The sequence below is a fragment of the Mytilus californianus genome, unplaced genomic scaffold (genome assembly GCF_021869535.1).
Source record: "Mytilus californianus isolate M0D057914Y unplaced genomic scaffold, xbMytCali1.0.p SCAF_13, whole genome shotgun sequence".
Taxonomy (NCBI): domain Eukaryota; kingdom Metazoa; phylum Mollusca; class Bivalvia; order Mytilida; family Mytilidae; genus Mytilus; species Mytilus californianus.
In genome coordinates this window covers 21613583-21635873 of record NW_026262615.1, presented here as the reverse complement: position 1 = coordinate 21635873, position 22291 = coordinate 21613583, and the positions used below count along the sequence as shown (strand labels likewise).

Below are 22291 nucleotides of genomic sequence, written 5' to 3'. Positions count from 1 at the left end.
GCCACTATTGATTTAAATCGCAATTTAACATATTGAAGTCGTTTTACATGATTGTAAATTAGTTTACAACCAATTCACAATCTAGCTCGGAATCCTTATACAAAAGTACTTTATCTAACTCTTTTAAATTTTCATCAATATTTTGCAGAGTATAATTAAATCAAATTATTATTACTGGTTACAAAAACCTAACTACAGCAGGGTATTAATTAATGAGGACAATTTACCCTATTTTGATAACCAGAATAAACCTTATATATTTGATCTGTGGCATTTGACTTTCTAGATAATAAAATTTATATAGGTTGTCTTTCTTTGCATACATAAGATGTACTGACCCTTAATTATTACTGTCACTGTGGCAATTCAATTGCAGGGTAATCAACAGAACACAGTTCTCCAAACTGAGAGGTACGACATCCCCATACATTCCCCTTTATTTGAGACGTCCGCTGTTGTGCAGATGTATCCCTTTGTTTGGAATGTTTAATACGGTATCATACGTAGAGAGAGTGCCAATCTCTATGCACGTAAAATTACTTATATAACATCTCTTTGAGGGGAAGGTTGCCTTCATGTGACCAATCTGCCGATTTCCACGGTCTACTCATTTGGGAGAGCGTACTAATTTGATATTTTATTTAAGTAGTTCTAGTCCTGAAGAGATATTAAATATTTGCCACTGGACATTAAAAAAACTATTAATCAATCAATATTCGCGTTGCGTGAATACTATATCCCCACCCAATTTCAAAAATACTATTTGTCGTAAAGAAGGAATGTAAAAAGAGTGAAATATTAGTTACCTGCGCCAAGCATATTTCTAGCGAACTTTAAGTCTCGAATTCGCAAAAATATCAATTAGTCTGCTATGTGGCAATAAATAGTTCTCTTTTGAGAATTTTAGTTTTACAAATAATTAAGGTTATTCTGCTATCACACATTTGGACCATGGTGTACCTGAAGATATTAATTACATAACCTTCTTCTTATACAACTTCAGGAATATATATCTTATATATTAGTAATTACTCTAAATATCAGCACAACAATGTTAAATCTGCAAATTTGCGGAAGCAAATTTTTGTTCTTCCCTCGCCGGGATTCGAACTCGGAACAAAATATTTAACGTTGTTGTGCTGATATTTAGAGTAATTATGAATATAATATATGTGTTTTCAGCCGTGTATCACATTAACTGGTGATCCAATGAATGAATCTGTCGTAGAGTTGTCACTTGTTTAGACGTACTAATCTTATATATTAGTACATAGCACAGTATAAGTTTATTAGTACCAGGTATAATTTAACAATCCATTGTTTGACCAATTCTAAAAAGAAATGGCTATAGGATAAGATGAAATTGGACTAGCAAATAAAACTACATTTAAGTCGATACCAGTTATATGTAGAATAACCTACATTAATAGGGAAAAATATAATACGTTATAATTTTCTAATTAACCACCCGGTGTTCAAGGTCTAAACGATCTGCATGTGAATCGAGTGATATTTTCTATCTTATACGTTAGATTAACCCACCAGCTTTGGGCTTTGCAGGGTCAGGTTGGACTAGTTAAAAAAACTTATATTTCCGTTTCTCGCTAAGCAATATCTGTCCATTTATCACCTAAAACCACCTTCTATCCAAACAACTACAATTAGCCAAATTATCTCTTGGAACCACACTGTACATATACATACTGCGATTTACACATCAGCGTTTGTGCAGATGTCGAGATATTTCTAAATGCAATCAAGATAGGGAGCAAATCAAACAGTATCGTAAATTCCTCGATTGACTGATAAGAAAAAAATCACGATTTTTGTATACAAATAGTTAAATTCTCATCTAACCTAATCCATGATATCAGAATTTTTTAGTATACAAAACCATCTGTTCCTGTGTGTGCTCTGTCGCCATGACAACAAGACAAGATACTAAAGGTATTTTGTGTTTTTACATTCTTCTTAATTGGTTACGGTGTAACAGTTTTGACATAGATTTCGCGGTATATATGTCTATTCGATTATAATATATACTGCCAGAAAATAACATGTAGTTGAGAATTTGATCAGACCGCAATGTTTCTATCAAACTTTAGTGAGTGATGCATGATGGGTATTAAAAATTCAATACGATAAAACACTTCTTCAAATTAGTTCAACCTTGCCACTACTGATAAAATTCCACTGATTCAAATTTGATTGATAATATACATTTTTTCAATTTGTTTCGGGATGATTAGAATCAGTTTCTATCATATGGTAGTGCGAGTCATGACCACCTCAGTGAACGATTGGGCGTTGTTTCCCGATTTATTTGTATATAAAACATTTTGGTGTCAATAGGTATTGTTTGATCCTCCGCGTATGTTGCGCATTTTTTGTTTAACTATAGTTTGATCTTTCGTTAAATAAAGTTAAGAGGAACTTGTTAAGCATTGATATTTTTATTATATTTTCAATGGTGGACAAGGATACTATATAATCTGTACTTTTTAATTGGCAAATTTATCTTTTAATTCTATTTTTCTATTTATTAACTGTTATTTTTATAATCATCATTATTATTATTAGTGTGATATATTTAAGGAAAGATGCTCACGACCGGTTTTAAACATAATTTAGATAAGCAGCTAGTGACCGTTTGAATTCCCGGATGCGGCGCCAGGGTGGATATTTGCAGACGGAATATTCATTTTCATCCGAACTATTTCTTTGTTGGGCAAAATATTCATTCTGATACTACTTTTGGACAAGGTCCCTTTTTTCAGTTCTTACCAGGCCGTAACATTTATTTCTAAAAATCCCCCTTCTCTTTTCACAGAATCTAAAAATGTCGACTCCTAATTGAGATAAGCGCTTTGATAGCTTATATAACGTAATTAACTCTGGTTATCCATAAGTATCCATTTTATCTACAAACAAACATAACAAGATAGAGAAAATGTGAAGAATGAACAGAAAAAAATCATGCCTTTCGGTAACAGAACTTTACTCAGTACTCAGAATACAAAATTTGAACTCGAAACACCCAATCCAGTGTTTTGATAGGTTAAATTCTGAGTCTGAGAACGATTATTATCGATTATCGAAATCATTATGACCGCAATGCCAGATATATTATAAAAGCAGCATAAACAGACGTAAAACGGAAAAGAGTATAGAATGGAAGAAGATGATTGAAAGTAGAGAGGCAGAACATGGACTGTCTTCATTTTTAATTCTGAAAAATTGCCGTGTCGATAGAAATTATCATAACACATACAACAGACAACATGAATCACTGGATTGGACGGTACAGAGGACCAAACCCACCCCAGCACTCATCCACAGATGAAGAATCTGAGGATATCATCCAAGGACATCCCTCTATTTCATTGATGTTGCTGGAACTATATCAGCTCTGTACAGACTAAGCACTATTATTGAAGATGATTGATCTAAACAGGATTACAGAGTTGTTACATATGTTTATATAATTAAGATCTATCCTTATCTATATCTGTAAACCACTGACAAACTGTGTTGTAAATGACAGCGTGTGCATATGAATTGTGCATATATTGTTTTTATCCTTCAATTTTAACCTTGGTACTTTCCTTTTATTTTTACAGACTGATCAAAGAGATACATGTATATATTATCATTAAATAGTCGACATGGCTTAAACGCAGATGGCGATGATTTTAATATCACCGTTCTCTCAATATCAAAGCTTATCTGCTTTTAAATGTCATTACATTTTAAGTAATTAAATAACTAAGTTTATGAGTATAAAGGTAAGAAAATGTGGTATGATTGCCAAAGCATTCAAGACCTATAGGTGGGCTTGAGCTATTTTCTGCTCTTTGGTCGAATTGTTGACACATTTCCCCGTTTCCATTTTCTATTTTATGTAGTTTTATTGTCTCATTCTAAAACGACCATAACATGAACGAATGCTTCTTTTGCAGCCTTTTTCTTGTCAATACGGTTATATATATATATATAGAACTATATGACAATGGTCGTTCCACTAATTGATATACACATATATATAATTCTAGCTTATAGTTAGACTTCAGTTTACAGAACTTTATATATAGGCTTATGATTATTTAATGTGTCGTATGTATGTTATTGTACAATACAGATTTTTCAGTATTGGCCATTTACATTCTTTAGCCAATGTTGGCATATATTCTAATTCACGTCGTTTCAATGATTTATCAACGACACCTCAGAAGTGATAGCTAACAACACTACCAATAGTTTACATCTATTCAGTTAATGACCTTTGCAATTGAAATAAACAACTGAATGAAGGCAAAATAGATTGTTCTTGTTGCTGATTGCTTAACGTCCTGTGGCAAATATTTCAAGCATGTTGAGAACGAGAACAAGTTAACAAAATTACAATAGGTATATCCTATTATAGGGGTCGTCCGGGATAAAGGACAGTAATTTTGGACTGCCACTGGAAAATGAGGGTATATTGGAAAAGGATATAAATTTTGCCTTGCAATGGGCTACCTACGAACCTCTCATAGTAAGAGTTGTTACAAGGGTTCTTAAAGTTCAGAGAGCGTGGCACTCGCTGTACACGGGGCATCGCATTTAATACCCAATTCTGACCGGATGTGGCTGCGTACTTGTACATCCCACTAGTCAAACGGATGCCAAACTTTGGCAAGGTTTTACTGACGGTCAAAAGAAGACCACAAGTGACCAAATTTCTGGAAAAGGGGGGGGGGGGGGCAAACTAGATCTTTTAAAAGATATTTGGTGTTCTATTTCTATTTACTCGTTTTTGACGCTCCGAAAAAGTGCAATATACTTGACACCCAAAAGTTTTGGTCTCGAGCATTCCTAATAAATCTTCCGGGGGCGTGTGTCGAGCGGACATCTGTTTAATTTTTCTTTTTTTCTTCTAACGTGCTTATCTTTATTTTGTCATGATCAAGATGTTTCTATATATCATAGAGATCGGCCAAATGCATGTAACAAAAAAAACCATCTTGGGTTAGATACATTTCAGTGTGAACTTCACAAGGGAGGAATTCTTTTACCTATATCCTATATATATATATTATGACATAAACATTAAATGATTGCAACATACTAATGCACCAACAGCATAGCTGCTGTTGTGCTCTAACTAAAATATATCATAGTTATATTATAATACACAGAAACTAAAATAAATGGAAAATGTATTCCCATGGACACAGATGATGGCCCCGCTTGCATACAACATAATAAAGGGACAAAACAAAAACTCAAAACAATAAAAGTGACGCTACCCAAATTTATACTAGATCTGAGTTTTTGTGGTAATAAGTATTGTGTATAGGTTTCATAATGTTTGGTTGGGGCAAACTTAAGTTACAGAACGGAAACTAAAAATTTTGCAATTTTTCGATTTATAAAGGGCATAACTAGATAATGGTTAAAGTGACGCCACCAAAATTCAACTTGATCTGTGTTTTGCGGTAATACGCATTGAGTATAAGTTTCATACCATTTGGTTGAGGTAATTTAAGTAAGAGAACGGAAACTAAAAATTTTGCATTTTTTTCTCTATTTATAAAGGGGCATAACTCGAGAATGGTTAAGTGACAAAAATTTGATCTGTGTTTTGTCCTAATAAGCATTGTGTATAAGTTTCATAACGTTTGGTAGAGGCAAACTTAACTTAGAGAACGAAAACTAAACATTTTGTAATTTTTTTCATTTATAAAGGGGCATAACTCTAGAACGGTTAAAGTGACGCTACCAAAATTCAAACTTGATCTGTATTATATGATAATATGCATTGTGTATAAGTTTCATATTATTTGGTTGAGGCAAACTTAAGTTAGAGAACGGAGACTAAAAATTTTGGAATTTTTCCATTAATAAAGGGGCATAACTCTAGAACGGTTAAAGTGACGCCACCAAAATTCAAACTTGATCTGTATTTTGTGGTAATAAGCATTGTGTTTAAGTTTCATAACATTTGGTTTAGGCAAACTCAAGTGAGAGAACGGAAACCAATTTTGGGACGTACGTACGTACGTACGTACAGAAAGACAAGGGTAAAACTTAATACCCCCTCCGCTACGGCGGGGGCATAAAAAGTATGAAACTAGCATGAAATCTCACAAACTCAGAAAACCGGTACGAAACCTCCATATGGTCCCACAAATTCGCTAAACTGGCATGAAGCCACCATAGGGTTGCATAAACTCACAAAACCTTATGAAAACACGACATGGTCTCAAAAAATCACAAAACTGGAATGAAACTGAAATCTCATCAGCGGTGTTTTCTGTCTCTTTATGTTTATGTGTTCACATTTTTTGTTGATTTCATTCACAAGATGTGGATAAAACTAAGTTTGGGGTATACGTCAAATATGGAGCAACCCAACGACTAAAATAATCATTATAATTGATATGTTTGGTTGCTGGTGGTTGGTATGTTCAGTAGTATAATGTGTAATATTTATAAACCTTGTCATATTGAAGTATCATTTAATTGTTTTAGTCATTGTCTTGTCATACGTTTTGTACTAATACCGTGTACCATATTTTCTTTCAGCTTTGAACCCCGAGATACGGAATTATTTGCAATTACATCCGTATCTGATTCCTTCATTTAGTTAACTTTTTCGTGTTCCTAGTTTGTGTAGGAGGTCATTGATATTTTGTCAACAAACGGGTATTAAAATAAAGGCAAATATGAATGAACTCGCTCACTACTATTATGCCAACATTAAACACATCAATTACCAAAATTACACACACTAAAATAAAACACATGCCTTTTGAGAGAAAACCGCCAAAATTTCCCAATTTTCGGTAGCTCTATCTCTTTTTGTGACTAAATGAAGATGTGAGTTGTAAAATAATGAGACAGCAACCAAAAGACAAACACATCCAAAATACATCTAGAGAGCAACAAGTTGTCAATACCTTTATACTGGTACAACTTTTTATCTAGCCGCGGAACCGTATTGCGTAGCTCTTATGGTCTTTGTGACTAAGTTTTTGTTTTATAATTTGCAGATGACCCTCAAATTATACAAAAAAATATCACTAGGGTCATAGGAGATGCAGTTCCGTAGCTTCTTTTTATCCTTAGTACCATAAGATATTAGGAGTTTAAATTCCACTAAAACAATTTAAGTGTTTTTATTAGATTATAAACCAGTTTAAAACAAGTTTATAATATAAAAGTGAGAATCAAAACGGGTAATGTGTCAAAGAGACAACAACCCGACCAAAGAGCAGAAAACAGCCCAAAGCCACCAATGGGTCTTCAACACAGTGAGAAAATACCGCACCCGGAGGAGGGTTTCAGCTGGCCCCTAAAAGATAATGTATACTAGTTCAGGAAAATTAAACTTGGTCGGGTTCATCATATTCAATCTTTAGTTAGCTGTGTAGTATTTTTGCGGACTGTTTCTTTGTTCGTCTCTTTTGTAGTGTTTTCTTTTGGGCATGGTATTGTCTGTTTTACTTCGATATATCATTTTATTGCTCCCTTTATATCTTCCCCCTTTTTAAAACTAATGTCTCATTAGTTCCAGTCCAACAGCTATTTTCGTTGCCGTCCTTAAAGCTTTTCTTGATACAAATAGTTGCAACAACTAGCTGACGTAAACCCCCCAAAAAAAGATCAATATGCTGTCCTTAACAAAAGACAGGTGTCGATATCATGTCAAGCTTTTAATGGCTCGGTTCGGAAAAGGTTGTGAATAGATTGAACTGAGACATGACAGATCTTACATCAATACCAGGTTTCATAAATATTTTAAAACATACAATATAAAAAGAGACAACCATATGACGACATGGTTCCAATTTTTTGTCATATACCTTCTCAACTGTTTCGGTTATTATAAATCTTTGGCTTTCAAACATTTGGCATTGAGCGTTCCTGATGTAGGTAAATCCAAAAAAAGGGCTGCGGATTTATAAAGTGTTGTTTTAATTTTTTGGGACAGGCTCATGAACATTTGGCGGAGTTAAACTAATCTTTTCAGAAAACAAACCTCCACCTTTTAATCTCGGTCAGTGGATCAACAAAATATACAGAAAAGAACAAACAATGTACAGAACAGACAGCCACATCAACAAAATACAAGAAAATAAAAGCCAAACAAAAATAAATAATACCGTACAAAAATATGCAGTAACTCAAAGTTATATATAACAGATGAAATTATGTCGCCCGAGGCTGATGTTAATGGGTATACTTCGAAAAAGATTCAATACAGCTTCGTCATAAATAATACAGGAAGACTCGAGTTTCTTCAATGCCCAGAATAAATCTTAACAAAGAATTTCAAAGAAATTTTTTTAGTTTTATCGAGATTGAACATTTATCCCAAATATACCCGATGCAATGATAAAAAAAATTAATAAAAAAATTATTCAATTATAACCTCTATCAATAAATCTATAAAGTCATCATAAATACAGATTGGTAGGATATTTCATCCTGTAAACTTGTTGTCTATATAAAACATATTTACATACAAATCTGGATTGAATTATCACCTATTTTAATCATGTAGGTAGAATCATACTTCGATTCACAATATCATATTTGTGATAAAATTTGTCCTAAAGGTTTGAACAATGCAGGAAGTTAAATCCCTGTTTCCAATTCTTTTACTTATTTTAGGACACTCATTTGTCAAACGTATATCCTAAGAATGTTCACAGATACACATGCCCCCTCCCAAAGTACCAATCACTTGACGGTATACTAATCCCAGAAACCATGATGAATATCAATTTACAATTTTTATTTGTTTGTATGTACTTATATTTTCGACCGTATTCAAAAATACGTTTTTTTTCCAATTGCATAAAACCGTCCTTTTTGTAAAATAAGGTTTGTAAACTCATGATTTGTATAGGGCTCCAATGTTTGCCACCTAATCAACAATAAATCATAATCATTTGTAGATGTCCTCAAATCCCCAATCCCAAATAACTCGAGTAATTCAATCCTCATCCGTGTCCAATTTTCTCCCACGTTAATGCGGCCATCGTAGATCAGCGGAATATAACAACTGAATTATTCGGGTTAAATCTCAAATAGGTTTTAAATAGTTCGCCAAATTGTTTCAGAGGAAAACATTTTCGACAATTGAACAACCCAATTCAATCAATATCAGACTGTCTCTGGAAGTAAGGTTTTTCATTTTTTTTTCTCCAGTTGGATACGTAGTTATAGTGAAGATAAAAATGTGGTAAGTTTCATTTGGGTATACAAGTTAATGAAGGATTTCATTGGTTAATTTGCCTTTTTTGAATCTAAAAGCATGGATATTTTCATCGTTCGGAGCCCAAAAATGAAATTACCGTCATATCATTGGTTTAATATCCAATATGTCCAATATTCATGAGGATTTTGATGTGCGACTTGAATATATCAAGACTGCATTAGATTTTGGAAGTGTGAATTTTCCGCTGTAGTTTAAATGAAAATCTATATTTTGGTAAAATTGCTTCATGCCCCTGTAAAATAGTTGCAACAAGCTAAAGTTAAAATGCATTGGAGTATTTAAAAAAGCCATGCACCTTAAGAGCATTCCATAAAGAAAACCATGCATGCAAATCGTTCCGAGCAAGAACACAAGCCATAATGCTTTTTAAGGAAAAACAAGACTTAGCAAAAAACTGTTTTATTTTTTTTTTAAGTCTGAACTCGAGTTTTGAGCATCACATATAAATTATCAGTCTGTCTGTAAACTCATGCTACTTTTTGTTAGTTGCGAAAATTTGCTAGTTTAAATTATCCGTTGCACATTTCTTTTCTTCTATTAAATGGAAATAAAACACGAGCTGATTTTTCTCAAATGTAAAAACTGATATGTAAATCGAAGAAATGAAATGTGTTCTTAAATGCTTAAAAATTCGAAAGTTTTGTTTCGTCGGAACGATTGACACACACACTGCTGCTGGCTTTCTTCTTGGAAGCGCCCTCTATGGTGATGGCTGAGATGTCACATGATATCACATGAGATGTAGGGATGTGTTCAACCGTCGAAATGTCAAAACTGCAAGCAAAAAAATATATATATTCTAGTAGCTTTTATTTAAAGAAAAATTGTGTCTTTGTTTTCAACAACAACAACAAAAAAATAAATTATATTTATCTTGAACTTACAATTTGTTTGTTTATTTATTTATTTATCTATTTATTTTATTGCTTATTTTGACGTTGAAAAAAGTGTATTCTAAAGAGTGTGATTCTCATCACTACAGCGACCTTACAAAACCATAAAAGAATAACTAGAAAAGACGACTTAATATATCAATATGAAGTCAATTACAATTGTCTAAAAAGGACTTAAAAAAAACAATAATTTTCCTGGAAACAAGTGAAACTTCAAAATTGAATGAAAAAAATAAACATGCAATCTCAGCACTAGCTTTCAGAGCACTAGCTCTACATTCTATGGCTTCGTCAGCACTTCTTACTGTCTGTACGTGATGTATATTACTTTGTAGTAGGAACTGTTGGTGATAGAGGGTCTGGATGGGGTTTACAGAAGAGAGAATAAGAGGCAAAAAGTGCAGAATAATCATGATAATGGGCAAATATAATATTAATGAAGAGATATTATAGACCAATAGAAGTAAAGAATAATAGGCTGCTAGAAAATAAAGAATAGAGAATAATGGAGAGCTAGAAAATAAAGAATAAAGAGTAATGGAGAGCTAGAGAATACAAAATAGAGAATAATAGGCTGCTAGAAAATAAAGGATAGAGAATAATGGGCAGCTAGAAAATAAAACAAATAGGGTAATGGGCTGCTAGAAAATAAAGAAAAGAGAATAATGGACTTCTAGAAAATAAAGACTAGAGCGAGAATAATGGGCTGCTAGAAAAAAAAGAAAAGCGAATAATGGACTGATACAAAATAAAGAATAAGGAATAATAGGCAAAACGAATAATGAATAAATAAATGACGGACAGTCCCTCCCCTTCGGACAGTCCCTCCCCTTCGGACCTTCATAATAGATGTACTTACCCGACGATCTTTTAAGTCATCCTGAGACACAGGTGTACCGGGGGTGGATTTTTCTGATATTTTTTTTCTCAGTTCTGCTGTCTGAAATATACCCCAAAAAAAAGATATAAGTTGTTTATTCTTATTTTGTTGTTATGCAGAAAATACATTAAATTTGACACAATATCGTAATTGCAATATATCATATAATAGCAACAACAACAAAAAGCACTATAAAATCCTCATCAACTACTAATACATCATGGCTTTCAAATACATTTGTTTGAGCGTTCATGCATGATGAATGTATATATATCCAGAAAAGTGCTTCATCCGCACCTAATTTTAGAAGTATTTGTTTTATATTTTAAAATCTACTTTATAGTTCTAAGATTTAGGATTAAAAGATTGTCCATAGTCAATTCATAACTGTAATTTAAAATAATCCGGAACTATCATGTAATGCGGATTTATTTTAAAAGCGGGTGGTGTTGGGGCTTTTACCTATCTAGTAGAAACTAAGGTTGAAAAATAGTGCCACAATTTAGCCATCGAAACAGACACTGCTATATAATTTCAACATGATTTCGATTCCATGAAAAAAGGAGAAGATACCAAGGGCAGAGGGACCTAAATCCAATAAAATCAAACAACACAATGGCCTAAAGGAAAATCAAACAACACAATGGCCTAAAAGAAAATCAAACAACACAATGGCCTAAAAGAAAATCAAACAACACAATGGCCTAAAAGAAGAACGGCGAACAGAAAAACAAACAGTCCACAAAAAAACACATAGAAAACTTGAGATTGAGAAACACGAACCCCATCAAAAACCGGGGGGTTTAACTCTGGACATGACTTCGATAGCTCCAGTGTGTTGCAAATTTACGCCACATCTATGTACCTATAAGTTTGCCAAATTTTTATCTATCCAGACAATGTATCTATAACGATACACAACATTTATTGTGTGAGTAATTAAGACACAAAACATATGGAATCTATATACACATTGTTTTAATATCATTCTTCGTTGATTATACACACAAACTAATCACCTCATGTCTGATGCCAAGAATATTATAAATCATATCTATTCTTTTCATTAACAATTGTGTTTCCTTGGAGAACAATAATGGTTCTGTACTATACAAAAGTATAAATGTAAAGAGCCGACTGAGAAAAAATGGAGGCATAGGTACTCTTATTTCAATATTTTTGTTTTGCTTGTGAATTTAAGGAGCGCATCCGTCCAGGAAAACCAAAAAGATCATAAGGTTTTCTAATATGGTATAAATATTAAACTGAAAGAGCATTCAGACTAAGGTTCTGGATAAAATTTGTTGATCTAACTTAAGAGGAGTTCAGAGGGCGGGCGTTTGACTCTTGGGAATGTGCAATGTATCGTACATGGAAATTGGCACTCTCTATGCAGACTAAGTAACGTATGGGTACTTATACTAAAAGTATGGAAGCTAGTCAGTGCCCTCTTTCAATTCAATTTTTAATCTTTTCATTGTGTTTTGGCCAAAAAAAGGGGGGCAAAACAATGTCACACCCCCGTCTCCTACGCCACTGTATGAAGGAGCATTAATGCCATCGAACATAACTCATACACAATTGTTCGCCTCTATTTTCATAACGGGAAAGAATCGCAAACCAAGTTGCTTTTTTTTATTAACTTTTGTTCACTTTGAATATTGGTGAAATAGCCACTGCACTTTCTGCAAACAATTATTTGATCAATCAATTTGAACAAACGGCTGACAGGAAGTTAATTCAGAGACACAATACGTATAAAACTCGTATAGAAAATATTAAGACCTTGTTGTCGTTTGCATTTTTTTAACTACAAACTTGTACGGAGTTAAATGGTTAAAAAAGGGAATAACTGAATATTATCAATTTGTAATGTGTTATTGTTACCACAGGTATTATGTGTATATTCAAATGATTGAATACTATAAATATATAAGCCAGAAGATCTTGTTTCAAAACTATACATTCAAGTGATGTACGGTATGCGCCAGATGGGATTTCTAATTATTCATCCTGAAAATATATATATTGATAATGGATAAATTTTGCACGTGGTATATGCAGACGTCGAGAGATATCACGTGCATATTGACAGGCTTGTGAGTGCATTACTGCTATTATCTGTACATCACGTTATGAAAACATAGGGAGGGTCTCGATTTTACGATTACCCCCCGAGCTGTTTATTGAAGCATTACTTGAAGATAAATGTTGATATATTTGAATGTACATGGGATAATTTACCGTATCATTTTCAGATTTTATTTAAAGACTAGCTATTTTAATTTTGAATGGAATGCTTGTTTGAATGAACTACAGATTCCTCCAGCCTTTTTCGTTCAGGCGATATATAGGGGAAGGGGTTTTATGTATGAGGGTCTCGATGGGGGCTCCTTCATTTCTTTTATTCTTTAAATGTTTAGACCATTCTTTTTCTTTTCTTTATTTACTTTGCCCATTATTCTCTATTCTTTATCAATTATCACCCCATAATTCTCTGTTTTTTATTTATTTTTTAATGTTTTTCTCATTATTTTTTTTTTCCTTATTCTGCACTTTCTGTCCTTTATTCTCAATTCTGTAAACCCACCCAGAACCTCATCTATCGCATAGAAAAAAGTGCATGTTGATCCAAATTATGACTTTCCTTGAGTCCATTCTCAATTTTATTAGTAATTATATTTTAATGATATTTCATTTTTTAACGGTATTTATTCAGAAAATTGCAGTCAGACGTTTTATTTCGCACCATGTAAGATTTGTTTTCTTGACTTTTTCGCCAATGATTTTTGTTGGATGACTGTTTCATTGACAATTGCATTATATTTTCTTAATACAAAAATAGTAAACAGAAAATCTCAGTACCAACAAACATGTAACCAAGGAAACAAGATTTCCCTGATGAACCCCGACTGCTGATTTAAGAGAAACTGCTATTTTGAAAAGAAAACGAATTTGAACACTTGTTGAATGTTTCTGATAGATCAGATAGATAATCTCGCACCAAGGAATTTTTCATTATCTCTCAAAGATATTTCTGTATATACGATGAAGCTGATATTGTTGTTCTAATGTTCATTCAACAAAATTAAATTTTCTCTGGCATTTGATTTATGACAAAAGTTGAGGATTTTTTTCTTCTGTAAAATGAATTATTATAGTATCACTACAAAGGGAAACGTTAATTATGCTAGATATCCAGGAATATATATAACTTTATTTAATTCATAGGTTCATTATTTTTGATATGTCTGGTTGTGGGACTCTGAGTTGATGGACTTTGCTGGCAACAAAAACTGTTGAGTAATCGGGATGACTTACAATATAGACTAAATATTCTACGTTCTATGTATTGCAGATTTCTCAGTTATTATCTATTTGCTATTTGCGCTAATGACATTAAGCAAACGAATAACGTATATTTGATTTATTCCACTTTTTTCTAGGGAAGACATGTGTAATTCTGTGTAGCTGATAGACATTTACAACCCTCCCACCCCCTCCCCCAATACAAATAGGTGTATACATATATAGTGTAAAAACCTTTTATTCGAGAATAATGGCAAAAAAATAAAAATAAATAAACAAAAATAGACAACAAAATTTAGAAAAGAGAAAAATGGGGTACAAAAGTATAAAGAATAACTGTGTAAAATAAAGGAATAAGGTAGAATGATACTCTGATCACAGAAAGGAATAAGGTAGAATGGTACTCTGATCACAGAAAGGAATAAGGTAGAATGATACTCTGATCACAGAAAGGAATAAGGTAGAATGATACTCTGATCACAGAAAGGAATGGAAAAATCATATAATTACCGATACATTTAATAGTAAAGTACTTTTAATAAGAATTTTACAGAATAAGCGTTATTTTAAAAGATTTAAGAAAAATGACTCGAAAATTTAAAGAATACAGAAATGACGGACTACACATCCAGACCCTCATATATAGATATATACAATGTATAAGGAAAACTCACCTGATCCCTGAGTTTGTCAACCTCCATTTCAAGTTTGAACTGTTTTTTGTCCGACTGTTCCAGAATCTGAGTTAGCTGGTGGTTTTCGTCTTCAGTTTTGCACTTTTTTTCTTCTAAAATGTCTAATTCGTCATGTAGTCGAACAGATACTTCCTTTGCCAACCTCAGTTCGTCTTCAACATCTCTTATGTGAGCTCTTGTATCTCCATCAGAAATTTGATTTTGTAATGATTGAATTTTATCCTCGTAATTTTCTTTTTCTGCCTCATATTGTTCATTCATGCGTTCGTATTTTCTCAATTTGAAACTTAAAACCCGACAGTTTTTAGCGTGCATTTCCATTTCCTTCTGAATTTCTCGGAACTCCTCGGCTTCTTGGTCACGAAAAGTGTCGTACATTTCTTCCATTTCGGATTTCAAGTCCAAGATTTCTTGTTTCAGATTTTCATTGTCATCTCTTAATTCGTCCACAATGTTCTCGCCCTTTCCCAGCCTCTCCTTCAAGTAGTTTAATTCCTCCATATGTGCTGATTTGAGATCATCTGTTGTTGAAGATTTAGACTGTACTGTTTTAATTCTTTCTATCAAATTTGTGTTTTCAATTTCAAATTTGGAACATTTAGATTCTAAAGACGACAAATTCTTCTGTAAAACTTTGATTTGATTTTCCACATCCTGTTTCTGTTTCACTAACCGTCCGGAATACTTTTCGTTTTCCAATAAGCCATTTTTCAGATTTTTGTTTTCCTCTTCCAGTTCCATGCATCTTTCTTCCATTTGTTTCAATTGTTTTCTCAACTTTTCAGCCTCACTGTTGAATTTTTCGTTGAAAACATTTTCAACATCATGTTTTCCTTGCTGTTTTTTGGATACAGTAGTATTTTCCTGGACCGACGATTTCTTATGTGACCCTTTTCTATCGTCTGCTTCTGATTTAGTAGAAGATGGTAATGATGATGTCGCCTGCTGAGATGGTGTCGATTTATTACCACTAGTTGTTCGACCCAGGCTATTATATCTACCGTCATCAAAATCATCATCTAGCAAAAACTTGGCAGCATCTTTGATTTTGTTTATCGCATCTGTATTTAATTTCGGTAACGATTCTTTAGATGCTGTTGTTTCTCCTTCGTCCTTGACCTCATCGACGATGCCAGAGAATTTCTCCTTTTGATCCAGTGTGGGTTGGATAATGGGTAATCTACCTGTCTTTCGTTGCGTATCTGGAATCTCTGATGGTTTAACGTCACTCGATTTTGAAGACAAATTATGCTCCTTTTTGTCACTTGATGGTTGCGTTTTGACAGATGTTGACGTCACTGAGGATTTTTTCTCGTCTTTGTCTGTTACTAAAGTGTCTGACTTGCTACGAGAATATGCTGTTTTATCAAGAATTTTACCAGGTGTGACTGTTGTTGGTGTTTTAGATAACTTTTCGTACTTTTCCTTTCGCCAATCGGATACGGAATGTCCACTGTCTTTTCCAGACGTGTTCACACTTTCAGCCTTTTTAATGTCAAGTTTTAACTTTCCTTCTAACTTTTCATTCTTCTTATTGTCTATTTCAGATTTTGTTTCCGTCCCTCCGGATTTATCATCGGGTGGTTTTGAAAATTTCCCGTCCGATTTTTTTAAATCGATGCTGAATTTATTTGTTTTCTTATCGTCTATTTTGTCTATTTTGGGGGTTTCAAATTTTGATTTCGAACCCCATAAATTTGATTTTTTGTCGTCAAGTTTAGATTTGGAATCATCCGCCTTTTCTTTCTCATCTTCTTTCTTTTTTAAATCTTTTTCATCCTTTTTTGATACTTCAGTTTTGTCTTTCAAAGCATTTTTTTGTTCAAACAAATTTGCTCGATTGTCACCAAATTTGGATTTTTCTTGTTCTTTATTTACTGATGTTTTGTCACCAAATTTAGCTTTTTCTGGTTCCTTTTCAGCAGGTGTTATCTTATTGTCCCCAAATTTCGATCTAGTACTATCTTTAAAATCACCAAATTTGGATTTTTCAGTTTCTTTTGGAATGTTTTTATCACCAAATTTAGATGTTTCAGTTTCTTTCAATTTGTCGCTTTCTTTTAAATTCTTTTTAGCCCACGACTTTCCTTTATCTTCTTTCAGATCTTTGCTGTCTGTTTTCTTTGTACCATCTTCCTTTGTTTCTTCACCTTTAGTTTTTCCTTCAATTTTTTCTTTGCTGTTAGGTTCAGATTTTGTTTTAGTAACACCAAAGAGGTTGCCTGTTCCTTGAGACTCAAATTTTGATCTTATGGAATTCTTTCCACTGTCATTTTCCTTCTCGCTCATTTTCGATTTTTCGTCCATTTTCGATTTCTCGTCCGATGTTTCGTCCTTCTTGGATTCATCTTGTCTCTTGTTCGCCAAAGTTGAACCCCACGTATTCTTCCATTTCATTTTTGTATCCTGTTTTTCCGGGGGCTTAAATTGTTTAACTCCTGTTTTATGCTCATCGTCCACAACCTTTTTCTCGTCATGTTTAGATGCGTCCTTCTTTTCGACACTAATCTTTTCGTCCTTAACGTCTGCTGACTTCGGTTCGAATTTTGATTTTGCTCCCCATGTTTTCGGCTTTTCTTCATTTAAAGTTTTCGTCTTTTCAATTTCTTTCTTTTCGGGCTCGGTTTTATTCTCTTTTTCGCTAATTTTGTGCTCGAACTTTGATTTACTCCCCCAAAGTTTTGTTTTATCATTATCTTGTTTTGATTGTTTAATTCTATCATCAGATTTGTCGAATGTTTTAGTGTCAACTTTGCCGTCTTTGATGTCATTTGCTTTTTCGTTTGGTTTCTTGTCTATTTGGAACTTTCCCTTTAATTTATTAGTAACTGAACTTTGATCTTTTTCGTCTTGCTTTTCTGCTGCATTTGTGCCTGTCTCGGTTTTTCCTTTCTCAGAATGTGCACTTCCGGTAATCTTTTTATTAAATTTGTCTGCAATTATGGAGGTTTTTATATCATGTTTTTGTGGAGTTTTATCACTTTCAGAATTTGGTTTATCAGTAAAGGGTTTATTCGATTTGTTCTTATCGTCTTTAGTCAATTTATCTTTTAAAATTTTATCATATTTCTTGTCTGTAGTTTCTTTTTCTTCGATTTTCTTTAAATTATTTTTCTCATTATCTAACTTTTCGTGACCCGTTTCCTTTTCGCTGTCTGTCGTATGCTCATCTAAAGAATGGAAACAATTTTTACAAAATTTCTTCCGCCAAGCTTGAGGTTCAAATTTTGAACATACAGCGCAAATTACTTCAGGTTCTTTAGATCCTTCTCGTGAACGTGCAAGATCTTCAGTACTCATAATGTAGATAAATAAAGCCACTCACCTCGGTCTCGATCTGATAATTAGTAGTTCCAATTTAATATCCCCGGTATAACCCTTGTCTTTAATTTCCTAGTATACAATATGGCGGCTAATTAATACAAACTTTACATGTGAAATCATATATAAATAGTTCCATCATTAGTATCTAGATATTTCCCCTGCAGTACAGTCAGACATTTGTCTTCCACGTCATCAGTTTTCGCGCTCTGTATAAGCCATATTCGGCCCGCAGGTGACGTTCCTTGCCAACTATCTCATTTCTCATTTCAGGCTCATCAACTACACTCATAGAGGTGCGCGATGGGATCTTCCGCAATAACATTACACACAGATTAACACTTACATGGAACAATTACGCAATTCTGACAATAGGAATTTTTAAGACAATAAATATATGCATATCATAAAAACGTCAAGACGGCTATAGGCGAAGATAAAACACTGTGATCCGCGAGATATAACATCCATGGATTTTTTATTTCGGTAAAAGTCAGTTCATCGTTTAATCACTTTACAGTAGACGTTGATTTGTGATTGGAAAAGTCTTAATTCTGTTTATACATTTTTGTAGCTATGATCAGGTTAATCGTTCGTTTTACTTAGCCAGTGTAGCAGTAATAAGATTGCCATCAATGCATAAAACAACAGATTATATAGTCGATGATAACCACGAACCACTTCTGTTCTGGAATATTTCACTTTTGCTAATCTAAAAAAGAATATTTTACATTGGATAGTTCTGATACAGTGATGTCAAAACAAGTGACATGAAATACAGACTATTGAGGGTTGGTGTCTTCTAACTAGTTTAACCCCGCCACATTCTGTATGTGCATGTCCCCAGTCAGGATCCTGTAATTCAGTGGTTGTCGATTGTTGCTGTGTATTCAAAATATTTGTTTTTCGTTCATTATTTTGTACATAAATTAGGCCGTTAGTTTTCTCGTTTGAATTGTTTTACATTTGTTTTTGCGGGCCTTTTATAGCTGACTATGTGGTATGGGCTTTGCTCATTGTCGAAGGCCGTACGGTGACCTATAGTTGTTAATTTCTGTGTCATTTGGTCTCTTATGGAGAGTTTTCTCATTGGCAATCATACCACATCTTCTTATTTTTATATTGAATCTTTTAAATTAAAATGACATTCTTTCGCCCACTTGAGAAAGTTCAATAATTTGTTGTAAAATAACGTTTATTTACACTACGTATACAAATAGCATTGTTGATTATAATATCATTGTTAATTATAATAGCATTGTTAATTATGTGATTATATCAGCATGTCTGGTGGTATATTTTACAAGCTTGTCCCATTTATCAAACAAGTTTCTTATGTTATCCGCAAGTAATTGAATGGTGTATTTTAAGGAGCTAAATTCGAATGCAATAGGTTAATCAACAAGAGTGCAAATGCTGAAATATCTCACCTGCCTTATCAATTGAAATTGGATTTATGTTGAAAGTCTTTAAAAAAAGGTTTTCCTACAAGTATTACAAAATCTTAATACTGTCAATAAATCTGATTTAAATGAGGTAAAGATCAGACGAACACGGCCAGACGGACATGTACACCTAACATTTTTTCCATATTCCAAATATAGTACGCATATTATTTATATGTTATCTTGCCACGAAACATTAATGTTGACAAAAGAACCATGGAAATGAGGTAAAGGTCAGATGACCTCTGCCAGACGGACATGTACACCTAACAATTATTCCATATATCAAATGTGAACTATTTCTGACGGACATGATGACAATGTAAGAATCCCACATATGAAATATAGTTATCGTATCACTCATAATAAGAAAGAAATTCACATGACAAAACATTATACTTCGCTGTAACATAAAAACGATGTCAAGGTCAACTGACACATGACAGACAGAAAGTTCGTAACATAAGGCATATATACAAGATATGAAGTAAATCAGCAATCTCAAGTCTCGCATTATGAGACTATCGTAGCAGGCGATACCAAACACTAAAAGGGTGAACATTGATATCGGCTGCCAATATATGCCGATTGTCGATTTCAGTCATGTTGAAGTTGTAGATGTAACTTTTGGGATAATGTTTGCGGTTTATAGTTTCTCTCTACCCACTAAGAGTAAAATCAAAGCACTTTGGGTGCTGTAATCCAGCCAATCTGACTTGAACATTTAGAATTTCAAACGAAGTGCTGACATATGAACGGACTACGGTCTACCATAATGCGACACTTACGGCTGTATATAAATGGGTAAATATCCTCGTGGAGGAGCAATAACTCCTATAATGGAGTGACTGGTGATTTTGGTTATTTGACTCTTTTATAGATCTTGACTAGCTGCTATTTTTTGGTGTTTGAAGTTACTCTCTGTCAGTTAGTTTTCAATATATTAAATAAAAGCAACAGTAAAGGCAACAGTAGCAACAAATGTACGCAGTGATATTAAGGTTGTTCGCCACATAAAAATGAACAAAAATGCAGTGTTTTCACAATTAATGTCCAGTTAATGTGAAGTCGTCTTAAACCATAGTATAGTCGATGTGTATAAAGACATTGGATGTAGTTCTTCGAAAAATAAAAAATAAAATCTATATTTAGACACAGGGAAACGCTCACGTGACCACCAGAAATAGAAATTAAAGAACTGACAAATAAATTGAAAAATAACAAGGGCATGCTCTTGTCTAAATATAGCATTGAAGACACCTATGAATAGCTTATGATCTCAAGTTTATTAAAAAGAAATCATGGCAAAGTGTTGTTCTTAAAGATATTGCATATACAAACATGCAGATTCAAATGTCAATCATTTCACAATTTGTGCCTTTTTTCGCAGTTTCAGGTACATTTTTTATATTACTCTGTTTGTCTGTATTCTTTGCAATATGTTAGCGTAGTGTAATTTCATTTACTCTTTCTGGGAAAACAAAATAAGTCAACCATCAAGGCCAGTATATATATGCCCTTGTTCTAATTGTTATGACTGAATTGTCAGTATTTTAGTTAAATCGTTGATTTTAAAACGCTCAATTGACTACAACTGTAATTCTCTCAGATTCATCAGAGGGATTGCAAAAGAGGTTAACTGTGCTTAATAATTACTGTTCTAAATGGTGTTTAAATGTAAATGATAACAAGACAAAAGTTATGATTTTTAATAAAGCAGGGAGGCATTTTAGTCTCCCTTTTTACCTAGGTGAGAAAGCTATTAATTACATACTTATAATTACAAATATTTGGGCATCACATTTATAGCCAGTGGGAAATTTTTTCAATGTAAAGATGAATTGTACAAGAAATCTATATATATGAAAGCATGTTTTAAATTACAACAATGTATGTCTTGTTTCAACTTTACTTCATTTATATGACCATACTGTAAAGCCAATTTTAACCTATGGATGTGTAGTTTGGGGTGTGTTTTCAGTTAACTCTGCATGTAAGAAAAGTGATCAATATATTTAAAAAAAGTGTTTTCAAACGATACATCTAACAAGAGGCTTTCGAGTGACAGCAAACCGGATTTTCCTGCAGAGGTCGAACCCTGAACAGTTGAGCAAGTATGGACACACCATTTAAGCTTAAAACAGCTCTGAATTTGGATTGTGATTGAATATTTATAATAGATTATTATCTAACTAATAATGAAAAGGATATTTGCAAATCTGAACCCCAAACAGGATCATGTAAAAATTAAACATTAACACATCTACCTTCATAACACACATGACTGAAAAAAATAGCTAAGAAAGAAATTTTGATGTTATCATTACTGGTTCATGGAATAAGTTTGAGTTATTTCCCTCTGAACAGAAATATGGTTTAACATAATGCTCTAACATTAGACATGATTTCACTAAAAATAGTTTTCTCTAAAATTAGATATGATGTAACACAATGTATATCTATTTTCAAATTATAATCAA

At 33.2% G+C, this 22291-nt stretch overlaps 1 protein-coding gene across 2 annotated transcripts in view; it reads right to left on the bottom strand.

Annotated features, from left to right (window-relative positions):
• LOC127723362 (golgin subfamily A member 4-like) overlaps positions 1-18968 on the bottom strand; it is a 126761-nt gene extending 107793 nt beyond the window's left edge. For both annotated transcript variants that reach the window (XM_052229934.1, XM_052229935.1), the window contains exons 1-2: positions 15025-18968; positions 11021-11101 (exon numbers count right to left, since the gene is read on the bottom strand). In XM_052229934.1, the coding sequence (XP_052085894.1) occupies positions 11021-11101; positions 15025-18345 (3402 nt within the window). In that variant the 5' untranslated portion in view covers positions 18346-18968. The remainder of the gene's footprint in view (positions 1-11020; positions 11102-15024) is intronic.
• Positions 18969-22291: the final 3323 nt, after the last annotated feature.